A 23,576-nucleotide genomic window follows, 5' to 3' on the forward strand; every position below is an offset into this window, starting at 1 on the left:
GCTGTGAGCATTTTGCTTAAGAATTTTCACAACAGGGAACATCCAGCCCTAAGTAAACCTCCGGTACAGACATTTTGTTTTAATCATTCACAGGATGAGGGCGTCACTGGCCAGACCAGTGGGCAGTTAATACTCAACCACATTGCTGTGGGTCTGGAATCACATTCAGACCAGACCAGTAGATTTCCTTCCCTAAATGACATTAGTGAACCAAATGAGTTTTTCCCCAACAATCAATGATGGTTTTGTGGGTCATCATTGGCCTCTTAATTCTAAATTTTCATTGAATTCAAATTCTACTATGGCAAGATTTGAACATAGGACCCCAGAACATTATCTGGATTAACAGCCCTGCGATAATACCACTAGGCTATTGCATATAGTTTATCTGCAACAAAACAAGAGATGTGAGATACCAATACTGGGACTCAATCTCCCTGTTCAGATTTATTACTGCCTTTCACTGAATGCTATCACATCTATTTCTCTCCTCCTCTCTTGATTCATGATGAGTCAATTCCCTCAGAAGTGTTAGTTGCCTCATGGTCCCCAAGAGTCGCATCTTTCACATCCAAACACCGACAGTGAGTGCTGATGGGCAATTTGACTGAGAGGTGCACATTCTCCTTTGGCCTCAACATCCTTGTGTATCCACTTTCCAGAGGGTACCTCTCTACAGACCAGACATACCACGACTGATCCTGGCACCAGATCACTATGACTATTCCCTTCTCCACATGCTTTCAAATCAGATCAGCCACCTAGTTCTAGATTTCTGCCCGGAAATCTGCCATCTTTACCCCGTCTGACCCACATGTGCTTCCAGACCTGCAGCAATGTGGCTAACTCTGATTGTCCTCTGAAGTGGCTAAGCCACTCGTTTGTAGCAAACTGCCTACAGAAAGATCACAAGACGGGCAGCAGTGGTCCATGATGACAGCTTGCCACTAGCTCTCAAGGGCAATTTGGAATGGGCAATAAATGCCTACCTCTTGTCATTAATGCCCACACCTGTCAAAGAATATTTTAAACAAAAACCATTGACCTGGGCTCTCACACACCTGTAACAATGACATGTGCTTCATTTATGCAGCTATTCAACCTGCCCCTGGGTTTGGGAGATGCTGTTAAAGGAGTATTGGTGAGTTGCTGCAGTGCATGGTAGATGGTACACACTGTTGCCACTTGTGTGTCAGTGGTAAAAGGACAGACTGTTGACAGAGGGTGATGGGCACCAAGCAGGCAGGCTGCTTAATTCTAGGCAGTGTCAAGCTTTTTGAGTGTTGTTGGAGCTGTGCTCATTCATGTAAGCGAAGAGTATTAAGTACTGGGCAGCAGAAACACAAAAGCACCATCACTTGCAAGTTACCCTCCAAGCCACACACTTTCCTGACTGAAGACCGTAAGACATAGGAATAGAAACAGGCCATTCAGCCCATCCAGTCTGATCCACCATTCAACACCACCATGGTTGATCTGACAATCCTCAACTCCACTTTCCTCTTTTTTTCCCGAAATTCCCTTAAAAATCTATCTCAGCTTTGAATATACTTAATGACCCAGTGGCAAATAATTCCTTAGATTCACTATGCTCTGAGAAAAGAAATTCTTCCTCATCTTTGTCTTAAAATGTGAGACCTCACATTCTGCAACAATACCCTGTGGCCTTAGAACTCTGCCAATAGGGGAAACTACCTTCTACATCTACCCTGTCAAACTCCCTAAGATTCTTACATATTTCAATGAGGTCATCTCTCATTCCTTCTAAATTCACAGTCCCTATTTACGCAACCTCTCCTCATAAGATAGGCCTGGTATTAGCCTAGAAAAGCTTCTCTGGACTACCTCCAATGTCAGTATATCTTTCCTTAGATAAAGGGACTTGAAACTGTTCAAAGGATTCCAGCTATGGTCTGACTAGTGCCTTGTATAGTTTTGAAAAGCTCTCCCTCCTTATACTCTATTTCCTATTACCCAATGAACTTGGATGTTGGCTTTCTATGATCATGGACAGATCCCTCCGTTACATGGCTTTCTGCAGTCTTTCTCCATTCTCCTCACATAGAATATAATTGGTGGGAAAATATGTCAACTTTTTACCCATTCACTTAACCTGCTGCTATTCCTCTGTGGTATCTTTCTGCCATCCTCACCATTTGCCTTCCCACTTATTTCTGTGTCATCTACAAACTTGGCAAAAGTACATTCACTTTTCTTATCCAAGACATTGATATATATCAATAATTGAGGTCTCAGTCCTGATCCCTGTGGCACACCTGTAATTACAAGTTGCCATCCTGAAAATGTTCCCTTATCCCAGCTCTCAGTCTTCTCTTAGTCGGCCAATCCTCTATCCATACTACCTTCAACACCATGGGTTCTTATCTTATTAAGCAGCCTAATGTGTGACCCCTTCTGAAAATGCAAATATATTACAATCACTGCTTCCTCTTCACATATCCTGCTTGTTGCCTTCTCAAACAATTCTAATCAATATTCTTCTTTCACTGTCATGAGGTCAAAATCCTGGAGCTCCCTCCCTAACAGCATTGTGGGTATCCCTACACTTCAAGGACAGAAGTGTTCAAAAAAGTAGCTCACTACCACCTTCTCCACTGCAACTATGCTGTACAATAAATGCTGGTCCATTTAGTGATACCTACAGGCCACATATTTTTTTAAAAAGTGGATAGACAGCAGTGAGACAGGAGACTTGCCGTAGGATTCCCAACTTCTAACATAATGACACAGTGTAATTTCTGGTCAATAAGAACCCCAGGATGCTGACGGTGGGAGGATTTCTCAACATGATAATGGGCCCTGAACATAAAGGGGTGATGGTTCTATTCACTCTTGTTGGAAATTATTATTGTCTGGCATTTGTATGGTGTAAGTGGTAGTTCCCAATGCCACAAAGTTGATAACTGCTATTTTGTATCACAGTTATTTGAATCAACCTGTTCAGAAATGTTAAGACACGCCCCTTCTGGCCTAGCGATAGGGTCACTACCACTGCACCACAAGAGCCCTAAACTGAAAGATATACACTTAAGACAATTGCGGGTAGGAGGCAGTGGGATATGGGGCTATAGGTCTTTTCCTAGGATGCGTTGCCTGAAAACGTATGGAGGAAAAATTCAACACCAAAGTTCAAAAACATACTTGAAAAATATTCAGGGCTTTGGGCAAAGTGAGACGAATGGGATTCCTCGTTCAGAGGGCTAGCACGGGCAACAAGGGAGTGAATGGCCGCCCTCTGCGCTGCATGATTCTGTCACTAAAACTCACGCACATACAAAACCAGGCACAGTCACATCATCCCTGAACGTAAACACGGTTATGGAGTGCCCCGTGAGAGAAAATAAAAACCACCAAACCTCCAGCCTTCCCCTTTCCATCTGAAAACACTTCATGAATATACAAAGAGAAAGCTGGAAGTTACAACCCAAGATTGTCCAGGAATGGTAGGGGAGAAGGAAGGAGAGAGGGAGGTCGGTCCTTACCACATGCTAAAGTGCAGGCATCTCTTATAGCCTTGTACTTGTTCCCCGTCGCTTCCTTCGAAATCCTCTTCAAAATTTCATCCATGGTTTCGGCACCAGACAAGGGGGAGGAACTCGCCAGGATAAATGGCTCGATTGGAAAGGGGGAGATAAATCAAGTTACGATATTACCTGCGAGTCATTGAGAGGTGGTGGCTAAGGAAACCAGGCAGAGCTAACCCTCCGAACCTAGGGACACGTCTCCCTGTTTGTGAGGAGGGGGTGGAAATATATAAATAAGTGTAATGGGAAGAGGCGAGGATTTGCAGACGGGACTGGGGCACTGTCTAAGACACGCTTCCCCGCAACGATGTCACCACATTGATGCACGGTCCTCCAGACATGGGTATCTCATCCCCAGATCCCCCCCAACAATTTCCCTAGAGCTCAGCACAGACACTGCCCTTCCCACTCTCCATCACCGGAGCTCACACTGTAATCCCTGACATCGTCGGGAAACTCTGGAACTGGAACGCACAAGGGGCTCCAGGGAGAGAGAGACGATGGCATGGAGGGAAGGCGTGCTTAAATAATAAATAGCTGCAATAGAATCAGAAATTAAATATCTAAAGCAGGGTCAAGCGGGTGTAGCAGATTCAGAGCTGAAACAGCTGGAGCAGAGTCAGGAGTTAGAAAAAATGTCTGGTGTAGAATCACAGACGTATAAAAAAACCTGCAACAGTTACAGCTAAAATATCTGAAGTGCCAATGCAAAGCTGCATAAGCAGAGCTAAACAATCTGGATCTTAGAGGAGGATCCCGCAAGAGGCTCAAGAATAAAACCACCTGCTACAGAGTCAGGGTTAAAACATCTGGCATTTGGAGAGTCCACAGCAAACAGCTGGAGCAGTAGCAAAAATATCTGGAGCTCAGGCTGCAACAAAACACCTGGAGTGGAGTCAAATCTGAAACATCTGTTACCGAGTCGGGGTTATAAATCTGGAGCTCAGATAGCCCGTGGGAAACATCGAGAGCAGAATCAGAGTTAGGACATCTGGTGCTCAGAGAGTCCATTGTGAAACATCTGGAGCTTAATCAAAGCTGAAACGTCTGGAGCCCAGATTGTCCCAGATAAAATATCTGGATCAGTCTTGAGTGAAAACATCTGCATCAGAATGGCTCCAAAATCTGGAGTTTGGAGAGTTGAAGTTACAGCAGAGTCAGAGCAAAGCAGCCAATGTAGCCAATAAATTGGCATTATTGCAATAATTGGTGTAAAACACTAAATTGAAACACATGACTTGTCAAAGCAGAGACTTTTTTCTGATATTTCAGTTTATGTTTACAGTGTTGGTAGAGACTATTCAGCCCATTGATTCAATGCTGGCTCTTTTGAAAGAGTTATCTTCTCAAACCCAATCTCTGGGATCTCTCCAAGACCTTGGAGTCATTATCCATTCCTATAATGTAGCCATGTCTCTCACAGTAGATGTAATGTTGTCTCAATGTTATCTCAGTGGAAAAGCAGTAATCCAATAATCCCAACTTCCTTTCTTCAAACTCCAAATTTGACTTAAAACTATGAAGTAAATGTAATTTATCTGCAACATTCTGTGTCCAGATCTTGAAAGAAACATTTTTTTGAAAAGTTTTTTGTGGGCATTGCACGCTGGATCAGCATTTGTTACCAATCCCTCATTGCCCCTTGACTAGGTGGTGATGACGACTACTGCAGTTACCCCTCCTCTGAGAAACCATCGTGCCCTCAACAAATGTCTTTCCATCAAAATCAATCATGTGTCGAAGAAGGAAACTATTGACCTCAGTCTCCAAAGGGCTCACACAGGTATAGCCTTTCCCCATACATTTTCAGACATCCATCAGTCAGGAAAAGTGAAACATCACTGTGATCCAGAGAGTGCTCTAACATATTATAATCCAGATTATGCACTGTGAAATCCCTTCTGGCAGTGTGGGGAAATTTTAAAATAGCTGGAAGTAGATCCTGGTATCAATAAAGGTGACCATGGATTGTGGCTCACTAATAGGCATTGGGTAGAACTATGATCCTGGTTGCTAGTCTGAGTCAACATGCTCTTCCAATCCAACATCAGTGTGATTCACCTCTTACCACCTGGGAAGAGAGGTGATGGCTTAGTGGTATATCATCGTATCCCTAGTGTGGAAAGAAGCCATTCAACCCACTGAGTTCTGCACCACCCCTCTGAAGAGCATCCCACCCAGACCCAGCACCTGCTCTATCTCTATAATTCCACATTTACCACAGCTAACTCACCTAACTTGCACATCCCTAGACACTATGGGGCAAGTTAGCATGGCCAATCCACCTAACTGCACATCTTTGCACTGTGGGAGGAAACCAGAGCACCTGAAGGAAACCCAGACAGACCACAGGGAGAACATGCATACTCCATATGGACAGTCGCCCAAGGCTAGAATCAACCCACATTCCCAGCACTGTGAGGCAGCAATGCTGACACTGAACCACTGTCTCACTCTGGGACTATCACCAGACTATTAATCCCAGAGACCCAAGTTCTGTGGATCTGGGCTTGAATCCTGTCATGACTGAATTCAATAAATATCTGGAATTAAGTGCTTAATGGTGACCATTAGTTAATTAATTGCTGGGGGAAACCCCATCTATTTCATTAATGCACTTTAGTGAAGGAAATCTGATGTCCTTACCTCGTCTGGCCTACATGTGACTCCAGACCCACAGCAATCCCTCCTGGGAAATTAGGGGAGGTCAATAAATGCCGAACCAGTGACACACACATCATGTGAATGAATTTAAGAAGTCACTTCCATGGTAAATAGGGAATTAGCAATAAGCACCTTTGCAAGGAAGGCCCACAAGTCAATAATTAACTTTTTTATAAAGGGTGGAACAATTTCAAGTAAAAACCTAGCGTTTATTGTCCATCCACTTGGGTCTGCAATCACGTGTCAGCAGAATTCCTTCCTTAAAGGACATTAGTGAACCAGTTGGGTTTCCTTCCCCCACCCCCACCATTGATTCATGAATATCATCACCTTTAATTCCAGATGTTATTGTATTCAAATTCCACTCTTTGCCATAGCAGAATTTGAACCCAGATTCCCAGAATAATACCACTCGGGTATTGTTTCCTTCCTGATACATTGAGAACAAAAATAAGTTAAACACTGGCTATCATTTAGACCCTTTTGACTCCAAATGTTATGAAAGGAGCAATGCTCTGATATTTTTTATTTTAAGTGTTTGAAAAATATTTTCCTTATTGTTTACAAAGAGATTGTCAAAAATTCTGCTGTAACCCATATCCCTTGTGTCCATCATCACGTTGGAAATGACTCACAATTGCTTCCTCCCAAGCAACAGGAAGAAGAAAAAATTGTTTTTGATTGAAGTTAATAACATGCTCAGAGTTTGTACAAGGTCAGAGTGGTATAAATGCAAGCGAGTTACTTCATTTATACAGATCCCCCACCCCCACCCCCACCCCCGGCTTGTTTTACTGACTGCATCCAGAGGGATTCATAATGACCCCACGTTGGCCATCCTGTTACGTGGCAGAGGGTGGAATCCGATTCCAGAAGATTCCCCATCTGGTTTTTGTTCTCACCTTGCAGATGCCGTCAATACTTCCTGGTTTCTGCACCGTCATTCCGCCGTCGTCAGGAATCAGAGACGTCAGCCGTGTACAGTCTATGTGTGTGTGTGAAAGAGAGTGCCAGGTTTATAGTTGGAAAACTGCACAGAACCTTAATTAAGTTACGGGACGCAGAGAGTTGCTTATCTGTATATATTATATGGCACTGAAGGTCCTTCTTTTTAGAGATTTGCATTGAATCCAAATACATCAGAAAATACATTGATCTCCTTTCAGCAGTTAATACCAGAAAATTATTATTGTTTTAAAAAGGAATGTATTTGCATTTATAGACCATCATTCAGGTCTTTCCAAAAGCACTTTACAAAAAATGAAGCATTGATTTTTTTTCTTCATTCTTTCCCGGGTTATGTGTGCACTGGTGCCCCGAATTGTCCTTGAGCTGAATGGCTTGCTAGGCCTTTTGCGAAGGCAGTTACCAGTTAACCTCTCTGGTACAGCAGCAGATCTGCTATTACTGTGAAATAGAATATTTTAAAGCATGAATATTATATAACCACATAGGAATAACGTGGCATCAGAAATGATATGGTCTCTGGATGACTAAATTTCAGAGATGGGCTAGATAGAACACAGGATTAGACATCTTGAAGAAAACAATTTCTGAAATAAAGAATAGCTTCTAAGTTAGATATTAAATCAGAAGCTGAACAATTAAATACATTTGTATACACAATTGGGAGTATAGCTGATGATATAACTCATCAATAGGCAAAAGAAACAATCGAGACAATAGTAAATGTACTTAAAGCTTTGACAAATATCCTGAATCTCAGTACAAATAAAATTCTTGAAAGCACAAGATTTAATAGAAGAGCTCAGATTCAAGGAATCCATAGATTATTTCATTAATTATTTCTACAGGTTCATTGAGAAATTGAACTATAGAAACTTCATGTCAGGATTTATGAGAGACAGACTTGATGAACCTTTGTCAGATTCAATACAGTCCAAAGAAGATCTCACTCTGGAAAAAGCTATTCAGATGGTAAGCATATCAGAAGTCTGGAAGTAAGACAATTCAATCCTAAAATGAAAAGGTCAATCTTGGCATAGGAGATCAGCAGACACCATTCAATTGTTAATGTGCAAAACCACAAAAGAGAAACCAAGTCCATGAGTAGGACAAGAATGAGACACTAAAAAGCCTTGTGACAGCTATGGAGTTAAGAAACCTCTCAGGTGCAGGTAAAAGCTTTAAAATTGAATGCTTTAACTGTCACAGAACAGGTCACTTTCAGAAAGTGAATAGAAACAGGACACAGTTTGAGAAAGACAAGAAAGCAAACATTTACCTAAACATGGTTGATAGTCTGAAATGGAAGAAAAACATAAAGTGGTCCTATGGGAAAGAGGTGATCTAGACCTTACATTTTGGTAAGCTGATATTTATCTTAATGATCATCTCATGAATTTCATGTTAGAAACTAGGGTGATTGTATTATCAACTAGTAAGCTATGCTTAGGAAAACACTGCCTAAAGCTGACTGCGATGAAATTACACATGATTCAGGAAACATAGTTTAAGATTAAAGGTATGCCACAAATAACACTCCAATGTAGGGATGCCAAATAGTTGAAAAACTTAACACACTTTGCAAAGAAGAATTGTCACTCTTGATTAAGAAGGGATGGCTTGTTTACAATCTTGTTCAAATGGTAGAAGGAGTTAAACTTTATAAAGTCAAGGGATGGCCAGCCAAGGAGGAAGCAGCCAAAAGAAAGTCAGCTGAAGGCTTCATAGGGCTCCCTAAATTCATACTGGAACCTAAGCATAGGAAAAAGACTCCCTTGAAATTAGGGACATTGGCTTAAGGAATTTGTTTCATGCTGTCTTTGCTGGTAGAACCAGCAAAGAAAAACAAGTAATGTGACAACTGATGAACAGCAGAGGCCACTTGAGCCCGTTGACAAATCCATAACTCAGGATGCACCAGAGCTGATGAACAAATAATGATGAAAGGTTCAAGTCTGATGTTAAATGTTCAGATGACATGGAACAGAGATAATCTGAGCAGAATGCTTCATTTTCTTATCTTTGCAGAAGGATCTTCAGTGACTGTGAGAGAAAAGGACCAAATGGCTTCTTTCTGCACTGTAGGAATCCTATGATCATGTCATACTAGAAACAATTCTCAAAGAGCAGAACTGAGGGAGGGAACATGTTGGATTCGCCAGAAATACAATCAGTGAGGACAAATGAGAGTGTTTAAACTAATCAACATAGAGTTTGATTTAATTTATTGTAGTCACATGTACCTAAGTACAGTGAAAAGCTTTGTTTTGTGAGCAGTACAGGCAGATCATAGCAAACAAGAATATACAGATCACAGGATGCTTAGATAACGCAAGGCATACAGGGTTACAGCTGAACAGAAGGAGTGCAAAACAAGATCAACATTAGCAAGACTATTTGAAGTTAGAGAGATCCACTCAGCAGTCTCACAAGAGCAGGGAAGAGGCTGTTCTTGAACCTGTTGGTGTGTACGTTCAAGCTTCTGTATCTTCTGCCTGAATCATGGAGCTGTACAGCATAGAAACAGACCCTTCAGTCTAACTCATCTATGCAACCAGATATCCTAAATTAATCTAGTCCAATTTGTCAGAATTTGGCCTATATCCCTCAAAACCCTTCCTATTTATGGACCCGTCCATTTGTCTCTTAAATGTTGCAATTGTACCAGCTTCCACCACTTCCTCTGGCAGCTCATTCCATACAAGCACCACTCTCTGCGTGAAACAGTTGCCCCATTGGTCCCTTTTAAAACTTTCCTCTCTCACCTTAAACCTATGCTCTCTAATTTTGGACTCCTCTACCGTGGGAAGCAGACCTTGGTCATTCACTCTGTCCATACCCCTCATGATTTTATAAACCTCTGCAATTCAACCCCCAGTTTCTGATGCTCCAAGCAAAGTAGCCCCAGCCTATTCCACATCTCCATATAGCTCAAACCCTCCAACCCTGGCAACGTTCTTGTAAATATTTTCTGAACCCTTTGTAGTTTCACAACATTGATCCTACAGCAGGGAGACCAGAACTGAATGCAGTATTACTATGTTGAAGTAATGTTTACAGGTTTCAGTGCAAATCCCAGGGCAGAAAGACTAACAAATTGAAGATGTGGTTCTTACAACATCATGGACATCGCCGCTGAGAAGGGGTGAGCCATGACCAGCAACTTAAGATACAGCAAATAGCAAATTACATGTTTCAGCAGAAAAGTCATCCTCCATAAAGGAGATTCAGGCAAGTAAAGATCCTTCAGTTTAAAAGATCGACAGAGCCACCCAATAAACTATCAGTCTCCCAATGAAGAGAGAGTTTTCAGAAGAATAGTGAAATAGAATCATAGAGATGTACAGCATGGAAACAGACCCTTCGGTCTAACCTGTCCATACCGATCAGATATCCCAACCCAATCTAGTCCCACCTGCCAGCACCTGGCCCATATCCCTCCAAACCCTTCCCATTCATATACCCATCCAAATGCCTCTTAAATGTTGCAATTGTACCAGCTTCCACCACTTCCTCTGGCAGCTCATTCCATACACATACCACCCTCTGCATGAAAAAGTTGCCCCATAGGTCTCTTTTATATCTTTCCCCTCTCACCCTAAACCTATGCCCTCTCGTTCTGGACTCCCCCACCCCAGGTTAAAGACTTTGCCTATTTATCCTATCCATGCCCCTCATAATTTTGTAAACCTCTATAAAGGTCACCCCTCAGCCTCCAACTCTCCAGGGAAAACAGCCCCAGCCTGTTCAGCCTCTCCCTATAGCTCAAACCCTCCAACCCTGGCAACATCCTTGTAAATCTTTTCTGAATCCTTTCAAGTTTCACAACATCTTTCCGATAGGAAGGAGACCAGAATTGCACAAAACATTCCAACAATGGCCTAACCAATGTCCTGTACAGCCACAACATGACCTCCCAACTCCTGTACTCAATACTCTGACCAATAAAGGAAAGCATACCAAATGCCTTCTTCACTATCCTATCTACCTGCGACTCCACTTTCAAGAAGCTATGAACCTGCACTCCAAGGTCTCTTTGTTCAGCAACACTCCCTAGGACCTTACCATTAAGTGTATAAGTCCTGCTAAGATGTCCAGATTGCCTGCGTTTGTAAATTCAAGACAGGGGAGATGGGGTTGTGGTGAATGTCATTATACACACAAAAGTACAGCATTCGTGGTCGAAACAAACTTGGGGGGAATTGTTGTATATGGATCTGGAGGGGGCTGAAAGTTTTAAAACTGAGGAATGGCATAAGCCTTGCCATCTATGATGTTGCAATGTGAGTAAAATTCCCTTTCATTTTTTCTCTGCCACTGCGGAGACCTTGAATGTCCATGAGGATGGCAATTTTCAGAACTCAATGGCAATGGATCTGCACATCTATCAGTGCATGTGGACTGTCCAAGTGATTATTCAGAAGTGGTTCTCCTCTTCCATCTAGCTTCTTACACTTGAAGAGCAGCACCTTATACAGTAGTGAGCAAGCATGCTCAGACAGGGCAGGCATAGTTTTCATATCACTTCCAAATGACAGTGCCTCCAACATGCAGTAATTCCATAGTACAGCATATCCACAGACTTTGTATGCTAATGTCTCTCAAATGGGACTCAAACTCATAGTCCTGCTCACTGAGCCATGGCTGATTCATAAATAAACCAGTTTCAATTTAATGTTGCAGGAAACATGTTCCAATCAGATCATTGCAATAGAATTTGTACCACTCCTGCAAAGAGACAAAACACCAACTGAGGAGAACTGCCTAAAATGTATTAAAAAATCCAGTGAGATACTGGAAGCATAGGAAAATCACTTTTAAACGCTGAAGCAGTATTCATCCATCTTTGATCTGCCTTAAATAGTCTCCAATCACACCCTGCACTTAGTGAATACTGTTGACACTGTAAACAGTGACCACTCAGTATAATAATGGTTACCTAGCTGCCAATGTTTCAGCTAATCAGCCTCAAAGTGAACATTATTATCATTGACACTGCAGTTCTCATACAGCCAACGTAAAGATAAAAATCAAACTATCAACATGGATAAAAAGAGAGAGAGAAATGAACCTTGGTTTACTATGGTTCGAACAGGGTATAGGAAATAATTTAATGAATGAAATTATTGACAATTCCCCCAGACGTACACTGAGACAACCATGGACTGTGCCTGGAGGACACAGCCATTTGATAGGGTTCCCCATGGTAGGCTCATTCATAAAGTCAGGAAGTATGGGATACAGAGAGATTTGGCTATCTGGATTCAGAACTGGTTGGCTGACAGAAGGCAGAGAGTGGTTGTAGATGGAAAGAATTCTGCCTGGAGGTCAGTGTTGAGTGGGGTCCCGCAGGGCTCTGTTCTTGGGCCTCTGCTCTTTGTAGTTTTTTATAAATGAATTGGGTGAGGAGGTTGACGGGTTGATTAGTAAATTTGCAGATGACAGAAAGATTGGAAGTACTGTCGATAGTATAGAGGGCTATCGCAGGTTGCAGCATGACATAGACAGGATGCAGAGCTGGGCTGAGAAGTGGCAGATATAGTTCAACCTGGGTAAATGTGAAGTGATGCATTTTGAAGGTCGAACTCAAATGCTGAATATAGGATTAAAAACAGGATTCTTGGTAGTGTGGAGGAACAGAGGGATCTTGGTGTTCACGTACATAGATCCCTCAAAGTTGCCACCCAACTGGATAGGGTTGTTAAGAAAGCATATAGTATTTTGGCTTTCATTAACAGGGGGATCGAGTTTAAGAGCCGTGAGGTTATGCTACAGCTTTACAAGTCCCTAGTGCGACGACACTTGGAATTTTGTGTCTAGTTCTGGTCGCTCTACTATAGGAAAGATACAGAGACTTTGGAGAGGGTGCAAAGAAGGTTTACTAGGATGGTACCTGGACTGGAGGGCTTGCCTTATGAAGAGAGGTTGACTAAGCATGGACTTTTCTATCTGCAGAAAAGGAGGAAGAGAGGTGATCTGATCGAGGTATACAAGGTAATGAGAGGCTTGGATAGAATCAATAGGCAAAGACTTTTCCCCAGGGCAGAATTAACTGGCACGAGGGGTCATAGTTTTAAGATATTAGGAGAGAGGTATAGAGGGGATGTCAGAGGTAGGTTCTTTACACAGAGAGTTGTGAATGCATGGAATGCATTGCCAATGGTGGTGGTGGAAGCAGAGTCATTGGGGACATTTATGTGACTGCTGGACATGCACATGGACAGTAGTGAATTGAGGGGTGTGTAGGTTAAGTTATTTTATTTTACATTAGGATTAATCTTTGGCACAACATTATGGGCCAAAGAGCCTGTTCTGTGCTGTACTTTTCTATGTTCTATATTTTATGACCATCAAATTGGTGAAAGACGTTCTTTGGTTTGCCTGAAATTTGTTGATCTTCCAGAACAAACAGTTGACCTCAACTTGGCACATTCCAGGGTCCGGGACCATGTGCTGAGGGACACAATAAAATTTGGGGCAGCTACCATCTTAGTGAAGTGGGAAAATACCTCTATCTGAGGTTTTTCTGCTTAAGGTAAACGGGGGTCTGTTCAGTTATCAGACCCTCCTAGTGCCTCAAATACATGTAAATATACTTGTATGTGTAAGAAATATCTTTGATTTGTTTGGATACAGTCAAACTCCAATGTTTATTTGTTTCTTTGATGTGCTGCTGTGCAGAACCAAATTATATAGAATCCATAGAAACCATACGGTGTGGAAACAGGCTATTTAGCCCAACGAGTCCACACCGACCCTCCAAAGAGTAACCCACCCATACCCATTACTCTATATTTATCCTTGACTAATGCACCTAGCCTACATATCCTTGAATACTCTGGGTAATTTAGCATGGCCAATTCACCTCACCTACACATATTTGGACTGTGGGGGGGAAACAGGAACACCCAGTGGAAACCCATGCAGACACGGGGAGGGTGTGCAAACTCCACACAGACAGTCGCTTGAAGCTGGAATCAAACCCAGGTCCCTGGTGCTACGAAGCAGCAGTGCTCACCACTGAGTGACTATGTATATATGCACAGATGTTTTTCAGGAATAAAGTATATTTTTGAATTTATGGAGAGGGACAGTGTGTCCTCCTGATTAAACATCTCCAAGGAGATGTCTAACAAGCACAGGTCATGGTGAGGACACAGACCCCTCAGAAAGAGGACACTATGTCACGGGTCTGACACAGCATCAAGGGGATAATTGGATAATTTCTTGTTGTGTCAGGTGCCTGTTCTCTCCCTCTCCACAGCCAAGTTAGCATCTTCACGCTATCCTACTATGACCAGAATTGTCTCTTTCAGGGAAGTGAGAGGATACAGCTGATGGACACCAGTCTAATTCCAGTCTGCACTGGGAATGACTTCCCATCATGGTTTCATTGAGTGTTCTACTTAATCAGAGAAGCAATCGTGTTCCTGTAAAGTTTTAAACTGTCCCCCAGGCTCTCATACCGTAACATCAAGAAGAAAAATGTCTTACAAGATGCAGGCTGGTCAGTTAAGGTGTCTTATACCTAAGAACAACTATTCTGCTCTCTGAAGATATCAGAACCAATCCCTATTAAAGTGTGACATGTTTGTCTGCATTAAGTGTTTCACCATCACGATCAACGATGATGCAAACCTTAGATAATTGATTGTCCACCCAGCAGGATTGGCAGAGATATGTAATAGGATTTGCCATTACCTTGGCAGAATTCAAATGGTGTAGCTTGGCTGAGAGTTTTTTGGAATTTATTTAGGCAGGGGCAAGTGTAAATAATATGAATAAATGGTGTACCCGCCACAACACAGTGGATAGTACTGTCACCACTGAATCTAGTCAGAAGTCACCCACCACCAGGTTATAGTCCAACCAGTTTCATATCATAGAATCTCCACAGTGTGGAAACAGACCATTTGACCCAACAAGTCCACACTAATCTTCTGAACAGCATCCCACCCAGACCCATCCCCCTACCCTATCCATGTAACTCTGCATTTCCTATGGCTACACATTCCTGGACACTACGGGCAATTTAGCATGCCCAATGCACTCTAACCTGCACATCTTTGGAGTGTGGGAGGAAACCGGACCACCCGGAAGAAACCCACGCAGACACAAGGAGAACATGCAAACTCCGCACAGACACCCCAAGGGTGGAGTTGAACCCGGGTCCCTGGCGCCGCGAGGCAGCAGTGCGAACCACTGAGTCACTGTGCCGCCCAAAGTCACCTGATGAAGGAGCAGTGCTCCAAAAGGTTGTGATTTCAAATGAATCCATTGGACTATAACCTGTTATTGTGTGACTTCTGACTTTGTCCACCATAGTCCAACACCAGCACCTCTGCATCACCACTGAATCTAAATCTGTGCTTTCATTATCCTGGATATTGAAATTAAGGCTGACATTGTCAGAACTGTACTGAAGAGGTGCTACGCTGTCAGAAATGACACCTTTCAGGTGAGACTTTGAATTGAGGACTTGAATAGAAATAACAGATCCCATGGCACTACTTTAAAGAAGTTAAGGTAATTTATTCTGGTATCCTGGCCAATATTCGTCCCTTGATCAAAATTATTTGAGCATTATCACTTACTGCATGCAGGAGATATCAATATTCAATCTGCCAGGGCATTTCCTGCATTAAGCTAATGACTACACTTTATTGACTATAAAGAATCTTATCGTATGATTGTGACAGGTGCTGTATAAATGCAGTTTTACGGAGATTTTTTTTAACCTTTTGACATACTTTTAGTTTGGCGTTAAGTTTGATATAACTAGCAAACATTATAAAATTGAAAAGGATTGATCTGAAAACACTGGGTCCTCCAAGGAGTCTAACCTGAGAAGTAAACCTACCTTTTCCACTTCTACAGATTGACAGATCTTCGTATTTTTAATATTGCTTACTTTGTTCCTCCTCTTTATTTTCCTTGCTCCTGACATCTTTTTAAAAAACCTGCTTCAATGCAGAATTGAAAATGGCACTGAGCTAAAATTAAAATGTGTCTGGTATGTTTGGATGCTGGTGAGCAGGCATTGGACTGTGTGCAAGTAGCTGATGTCAATCTGCCTGGCCAGAGTACAGTGTGGAGCCAGCAGTTTAACTTGAGTCTGCAAATGCTTAATTGCTCCTTCCTTACTCTATATCCTTTGATACCAAATCATGATTTAAAAAATTATGAATCACAATCTTAATGTGACCCCCAGCATCATTTGGGCAAGACAATTCCTGCATTCTAACAGCCTTTGAATGAAGAAGTATTATGTGGTAATCGGAACTTCATTTACATTCTTTCATTTCAAATTTACACACCAGTGGGTAATGGCTTCACTCTATTTACCTGAGTAAAACCCTTAGTAATTAAAGCACCTCAATTAGATCATGCATTACTCCTCTGGATTAAAGGGAGTGCAAATCAGATTTATGTAAATCACCCTCAGGTTTATGTAAACATTTGAAATCCCCTTAACATCGAACTAGCAAAGATGCATTGGAACCACATTGCACTGAGAGAAGTCTTTTCTCCTGAAGATCGGTATCTAACAGAATTACTTCTGCTTTACACGACACCCTGCCTTAGAACAAGCTGTCAGAAGAAAATCTCACAGTATGCTGTCATCCTGAAATGGCGGAGAAAGATATTAAACCACCAATTCCCCAAGGCTTTACGTTTTCATATTGGCAATTACTGTAGCTCGCAACTGGATTAATGCCCTATGGTTGAACAGTTCTTGCATTCTCATAACTGCCCATGAAAAAAACTTGAGGGTGCCTTCTTTGGTGCAATAGACTGGTAGACCACATCAGGAGCACCTGATGCAATAAACTAAGTTGGAACAGAGCAGGTGAACCTCTGTCTCACCTGGAAGGACTGTTTGAGGCTCTAGATGGAGGTGAGGGGGGTGTACTGGCAGGTTTTGCAGTTTTTCTGGTTGCAGAGGAAGGTACCTGGGGGTTCGGTGGTGGGGATGGTGTGAACTAAGGACTGGATAAGGGAGTGGTCCTTGTGGTTGGCTGAGCAGTATGGGGGTGGACAAGATGTTCTTGGTGGTGGGGTCTATTTGGAGTTGGCAGCAGTGTTTGAGGATGGTGTGTTGGATGCAGAGACTGGTGGGGTGGTAGGGAAGGACGAAGGGTCTCTGTCCTTATTGCTTTGGGAGGGAGGAGGATTTAGAGTCTTGGAATGGGGAATGGTGCTGGTGCAGAGGAGGGTTGTCTAGGTGACCGGAGGGAGGAAAAGCGTGTTGCTCAAAATAGGTGGACATCTGGAATGTTCGTGAGTGGAATGTCTCCTCGTCTGAGCAAATGCAGCAGAGTTGCAGGAATTGGGAGAATGGGATAGAGTGTTTGGAGGATACTGGGTGGGAGGAAGTGTAGTCCAGGTAGTTATGGGAGTCTGTAGTTTTGTGTTAGATGTCTGTTAGATGTAAATGGTGAAATCGAAAAAGGGGAGGGAGGTGTCCAAGGTGAGGTAAGTTAATTTGAAGGCAGGGTGGAAGTTATGGGTGAAGTCGATGAACTGCTCCAGTTCAGCCTGGGTGCAGGACGCTGTTCTGATGCTGAAGAGTTGGTGTAGGTGCTGAAGAGGGACTGTTCAATATAGCCCCTAAGATGTTAAAATGGCAGTTCTATGCTTTAAATCTTGCGAAAGGGAAGGGATGGCAATATCTCCAGGCAAGTGGGACTAGTTCAGTTTAAGAAACCTGGTCAGCATAAGTGAGATGGGCCGATGGGCCTGTTTCCATGCTGTATGATGCTATCCCTCTGGGTGGAGGGGAACGTGTAGGTGGTGGTGTTCCCATGTATCTGTTATGATGATTAGATTAGATTCCCTACAGTATGAAAACAGGCCGCTCGGCCCAACAATCCATACCGACCCTCCGAAGAGCAATCCACTTAGACCCATTCCCCTACATTCACCCCTGACTAGTGCACCTTACAATACGGGCCATTTTAGAATGGTCAATTCACCTGACTTGCACAGCTTTGGACTGTGGGAGGAAAACAGAGCACCCAGAGGAAACCCACACAGACACAGGGAGAATGTGCAAACTCCACACAGACAGTTGCCTGAGGGGGGAATTGAACCCAGGTCTCTGCCGCTGTGAGGCAGCAGTGCAAACCACTGAGCCACCGTGCCACCCCAATATAGTCATTCATCATGGAAATAGGCCTTTCAGCCCATCTAGTTTATACCTACCAGATTTCCCAAACTGAACTAGTCCCATTTGCCTGTGTTTGACCCATATCCATCTAAACCTTTCCGATCCATGTACCTGTCCAAGTATCTTTTAAAAGTTGTAACTGTGCCTGCATCTACCACTTCCTCTGGCAATTCATTCCATATACACATCACTGTTTGTGTGTAAAAGTTGGCCATCAGGACCCTTTTATATCTTTCCCCTCTTTTCAAAAACTTATGTCCTTAGTTTTGAACACTCCTGCCCTGAGGAAAAGACCTTGTTGACTCACCCTGTCCATGCCCCTCTGATTTTATAAACCCCAATAAGGTCACCCCTCAGTCTCCACCACTCCAGGGATAAAAGTCCCAGCTTCTCTATTTAACTCAAACCCTCCAAACCCAGTAACATTCATGTAAATATTTTCTGCATCCTTTCCAATTAATAATATCCTTCTTATAGCACGGCAATCAGAATTAAAAACAGTACTCCAAAAGTGGCCTCCACTGTACAGCTACAACAAGATTTCCCAACTCCTGTACTCACTGCTCTGACCAATGAAGGCAAGTATGCCAAAAACCTTCTTCACCAGCCTGTCTACCTCTGATGCCACTTTCTAGGAACTATGTATCTGCACCCCTAGATCTCTCTGTTCGGTAACACTCCTCAGGGCCTGACCACGTAATTACAAAAGTAATTTCTATCTAACTCTTCACACTTCTTTCTATCTAACTCTAAGCAAGGTTACATGAAAAACTCGAAGACAGTCTTTTTTATTTAATGTGTCTGATCATTTACTCTTCCATTATCACACCCAGGGCCCAGTTATGGACTCAATGCAGCTGCCTTCCCCTATAAATAAATATTGCACAAATTCTGTTTCAAGGGAAACAAAACTTTAAGCAGCTTCCTGTCGAGTGAAACTGACAGCACTAACGTATTCCTTTTACTATTTCAGGGTGGTGACTAAATATAATGTTTATTCTAAATATATGCCTAATGGCCAACACTTGCTCTCTGCCACATATCCTGACCATTGACCATAAACCTATAGCAGCTGTTTCTGTCCTCCCGCACCCTTTGATAACACAATTAGGGGAAATGGTGATACAATGGTAATGTTATAGCACCAGTGTGATCCAGAGGGTCACTCTCTGCCAACATGGGCTCTTATCTCACCATGCCATTGGTGAAACCTAAATGCAATTATTACCTCTGGATTACATTTTGGGCATATGCCCTTGTTCAGGAATAATGCCCGTTCGGGGCTTATGCCCGAAACGTCGATTCTCCTGCTCCTTGGATGCTGCCTGACCTGCTGCGCTTTTCCAGCAACACATTTATCAGCTCTGATCTCCAACATCTGCAGTCCTCACTTTCTCCTATCCTTTAGGGAGGGCGATCTGCCATCCTTACCTAGTCTGACCTACATGTGAATCCAAACCCACAGCAATGTGATTCACTCTTAAATGCCCTCTGTAATGGCCTGAGCGAGCCATTTAGCTCAAGGGCAGTTAGGGATGGGCACCAAATGTTAACCTCCCTGATCCTGCTCATATTGTCACAGCTCACTGGGATAATATGCTGCACATCCCATGATTCATAGAGTCATCACAATTGTGGGGGTTTGATTATATACAAAATTTCCCAATTTTACCTAATTCTGATGAAAATAATATGCACATCAGGTGGGTTTTTTTTCCATTAACACCAAGAAAATAACTTCTTATTGGAATCAAACTGCTTTTAGGATTGCCAATAAAAAGACAAGTTGAATTGTTAGTCTATAACTCTATAACTTAAATTCTAACCTTTTTGAAAACTTCCAAGCACGTGTTATGTGAATGGAAGTTGTTTAATTCCAGTTATTTGTTCTCCTGGCCTCATTTATTTCCCATCCATAATTGCTATTGAAAAAGCGATGATGATCTGCAACTTTGAGCTGCTGCATGTGGTGTAAATATTCTTACTGTGCTGCTAGGGAGAAAGTTCTGGAATATTTGTCCCAGAAACAATGAAGGAACAGCGGTAAATAGTTATAGACATTTGTTTGAGTGAATGCAACATGAACAACACTCATGAAGCCCAGCACCAGAACAATGAAGGCAAGCATGCAGGTACAGCAGGTCGTGAAGAAGGCTAATAGCATGCTGGCCTTCGTAACAAGAGGGATTGAGTATAGAAGCAAAGAGGTGCTTCTGCAGCTGTACAGGGCCCTGGTGAGACCACACCTGGAGTACTGTGTACAGTTCTGGTCTCCAAATTTGAGGAAAGACATTCTGGCTATTGAGGGAGTGCAGCGTAGGTTCACGAGGTCAATTCCTGGAATGGCAGGATTGCCTTACACGGAAAGACTGAAGCGACTGGGCTTGTATACCCTTGAGTTTAGAAGACTGAGAGGGGATCTGATTGAAACGTATAGGCTTATGAAAGGATTGGACACTCTGGCAGGAGGGAACATATTTCCGTTGATGGGGGAGTGCCGAACCAGAGGACACAACTTAAAAATACGGGGTAGACCATTTAGGACAGAGATGAGGAGAAACTACTTCACACAGAGAGTGGTGGCTGTGTGGAATGCTCTGCCCCAGAGGGCAGTGGAGGCCCAGTCTCTGGATTCTTTTAAGAAAGAATTGGATAGAGCTCTTAAAGATAGTGGAGTCAAGGGGTATGGAGATAAGGCTGGAACAGGATACTAATTAGGAATGATCAGCCATGATCATATTGAATGGCGGTGCAGGCTCGAAGGGCAGAATGGCCTACTCCTGCATCTATTGTCTATTGTCTATTGTCTAAAACAGTCATCTGATCCTCATCCCATCCACCACCTTAAACAATCACTCCATCACTGACAATTAGTATGACAGTGTGTACCACCTACAAGATGAACTGTAGCATCTCATCAAGACTCTTTCAAGTGAAAATTGCAAAAACATGAACTCTACCACCGAGGGACGGTGTGGACTGGTTGAGCCAAATGGCCTGTTCCCAGACTGTAAGGAATCTAATCTAATCGAAGTGGACATTTCAGGTTTTATAATCCTTCTTCAGGACTGGGGGTGGGTGTGTGGGGAGCTGCAGATAAAGGGGGAGGCGGGGGCAGGGTGGTGAAGTGGTAATATGTGAAGAGACATAGAGGGTATGACCTGGTTGGTCAATGGGAGAATGAATCTGATTGGTGGAAGGGAGTGAGAGGGGCTGTGAAGGGAGTCGGGGGATGGAGAGGGAGGTTATTTGAAATTGGAGAACTCAATGTTGAGCCCTCCGGACTGTAAGGTGCCCAGGTGGAAGGTAAGGTGTTGCTCTTGTAATAGACACTGTGGTTGGTTTTGGCAATGGAGGAGGCCAAGGACAGTCATGTCAGAAAGGGAGTGGGAAGGGGAATTGAAATGGGCGGTTTACACGGGGTGGTCCAGTTGGCCCCAGTGGAGCCGGCTGCGATGCTCAGTGAACGGTTCCCTACATTTACATTTAGTCTTCCGATGTAGCGAAGAGCACATCGGGAGCACCTGATGCAATAAACTCGGTTGGAGGAGAGGCAGGTGAACCTCTGTCTCACCTGGAAGGACAGTTTGGGGCCCTGGATGGAGGTGAGGGGGTGTACTGGCAGGTTTTGCATTTTTTTCTGGTTGCAGGGGAAGGTACCTGGGGGTTCGGTGGTGGGGATGGTGTGAACTAAGGACTGGAGGAGGGAGTGGTCCTTGTGGTTGGCTGAGAGATGTGAGCGGGAGGAAAGATGTTCTTGGTGATGGGGTCTATTTGGAGTTGGTGGAAGTGTTTGACGATGATGTGTTAGATGCGGAGACTAGTGGGGTGGTAAGTGAGGACAAGGGGGACTCTGTCCTTATTGCATTGGGAGGGGGGGAGGATTTAGAGCGATGGAGCAAGGAATGGAGGAATTAGAGGGCTGTCTGGATTTGGAGGGACCAAAAGCACGTTGCTCAAAATAGGTGGACATCTGGGACGTTTGTGAGTGGAATATCTCCTCATCCGAGCAGATGCAGCAGAGGTGGAGGAATTGGGAGAATGGGATAGGGTTTTTGCAGGATACTGGGTGGGAGCAAGTGTAGTCCAAGTAGTTATGGGAGTCTGTAGGTTTGGAGTAGATGTCTGTTGGATGCAAATGGTGAAATCGAGAAAGAGGAGGGAGGTGTCCAAGATGAGGTAAGTGAATTTGAGGGCGGGGTGGAAGTTGTGGGCGAAGTCGATGAACTGCTCGAGTTCAGCCTGGATGCAGGACACTGCGCCGATGCAGTCATCAGTGTCACAGCTGAAGAGTTGGCGTACAGTGTCTGTGTAGGTGCTGAAGAGGGACTGTTCAATCGCGCCCCTAAGATATTAGAATGGCAATTCTATGCTTTTAATCTTGTGAGAGAGAAGGGACGGTAATATTTCCAGGCAAGTGGGACAAGTTCAGTTTGAGAAACCTGGTCAGTATAAATGAGATGGGCCGAAGGGCCTGTTTCCATGCTGTATGATGCCATCCCTCTGGGTGGAGGGGAACATGTAGGTTGTGGTATTCCCATGTATCTGCTACCGTAGAGTCATTCAGCATGGAACCAGGCCCTTCAGCCCATCGAGTTTATACCTACCAGGTTTCCCAAACTGAACTAGTCCCATTTGCCTGTGTTTCACCCATATTCCTCTAAACCTTTCCTATCCATGTAACTGTCCAAATATCTTTTAAAAGTTGTAACTGTGCCTGCAGCTATCACTTCCTCTGGCAATTCATTCCATACACGCACTACTATTTATGTGTAAAAGTTGGCCATCAGGACACTTTTATATCTTTCCCCTCTTTTCAAAAACTTACGTCCTTAGTTTTGAACACTCCTGCACTGAGGAAAAGACCTTGTCTATTCACCCTGTCCATGCCCCTCTGATTTTATAAACCCCAATAAGGTCACCCCTCAGACTCCACCACCCCAGGGATAAAAGTCCCAGCCTATCCAGCCTTTCTTTTTAACTCAAACTCTCCAAACCCAATCACATTCATGTAAATATTTTCTGCATCCTTTCCAATTTGATAATATGTGTCTTGTAGCATGGAGATCAGATTTGAAAACAGTACTCCAAAAGTGGCCTCTCCTGTACAGCTACAACAAGATTTCCCAACTCCTGTACTCACTGCTCTGACCAATGAAGGCAAGTATGCCAAAAATCTTCTTCACCAGCCTGTCTACCTCTGATGCCACTTTCTAGGAACTATGTATCTG

At 43.3% G+C, this 23,576-nt stretch overlaps 1 protein-coding gene across 1 annotated transcript in view; it reads right to left on the reverse strand.

The window, feature by feature from the left end:
- The window catches only part of arfgef3 (ARFGEF family member 3), a 156,951-nt gene extending 152,852 nt beyond the window's left edge, over positions 1-4,099 (reverse strand). The window contains exon 1 of the mRNA XM_072580344.1: positions 3,504-4,099. Within this exon, the coding sequence (XP_072436445.1) occupies positions 3,504-3,588 (85 nt within the window). The 5' untranslated portion in view covers positions 3,589-4,099. The remainder of the gene's footprint in view (positions 1-3,503) is intronic.
- Between the last annotated feature and the right edge of the window lie 19,477 nt (positions 4,100-23,576).

The sequence above is a fragment of the Chiloscyllium punctatum genome, chromosome 11 (genome assembly GCF_047496795.1).
Source record: "Chiloscyllium punctatum isolate Juve2018m chromosome 11, sChiPun1.3, whole genome shotgun sequence".
NCBI lineage: Eukaryota > Metazoa > Chordata > Chondrichthyes > Orectolobiformes > Hemiscylliidae > Chiloscyllium > Chiloscyllium punctatum.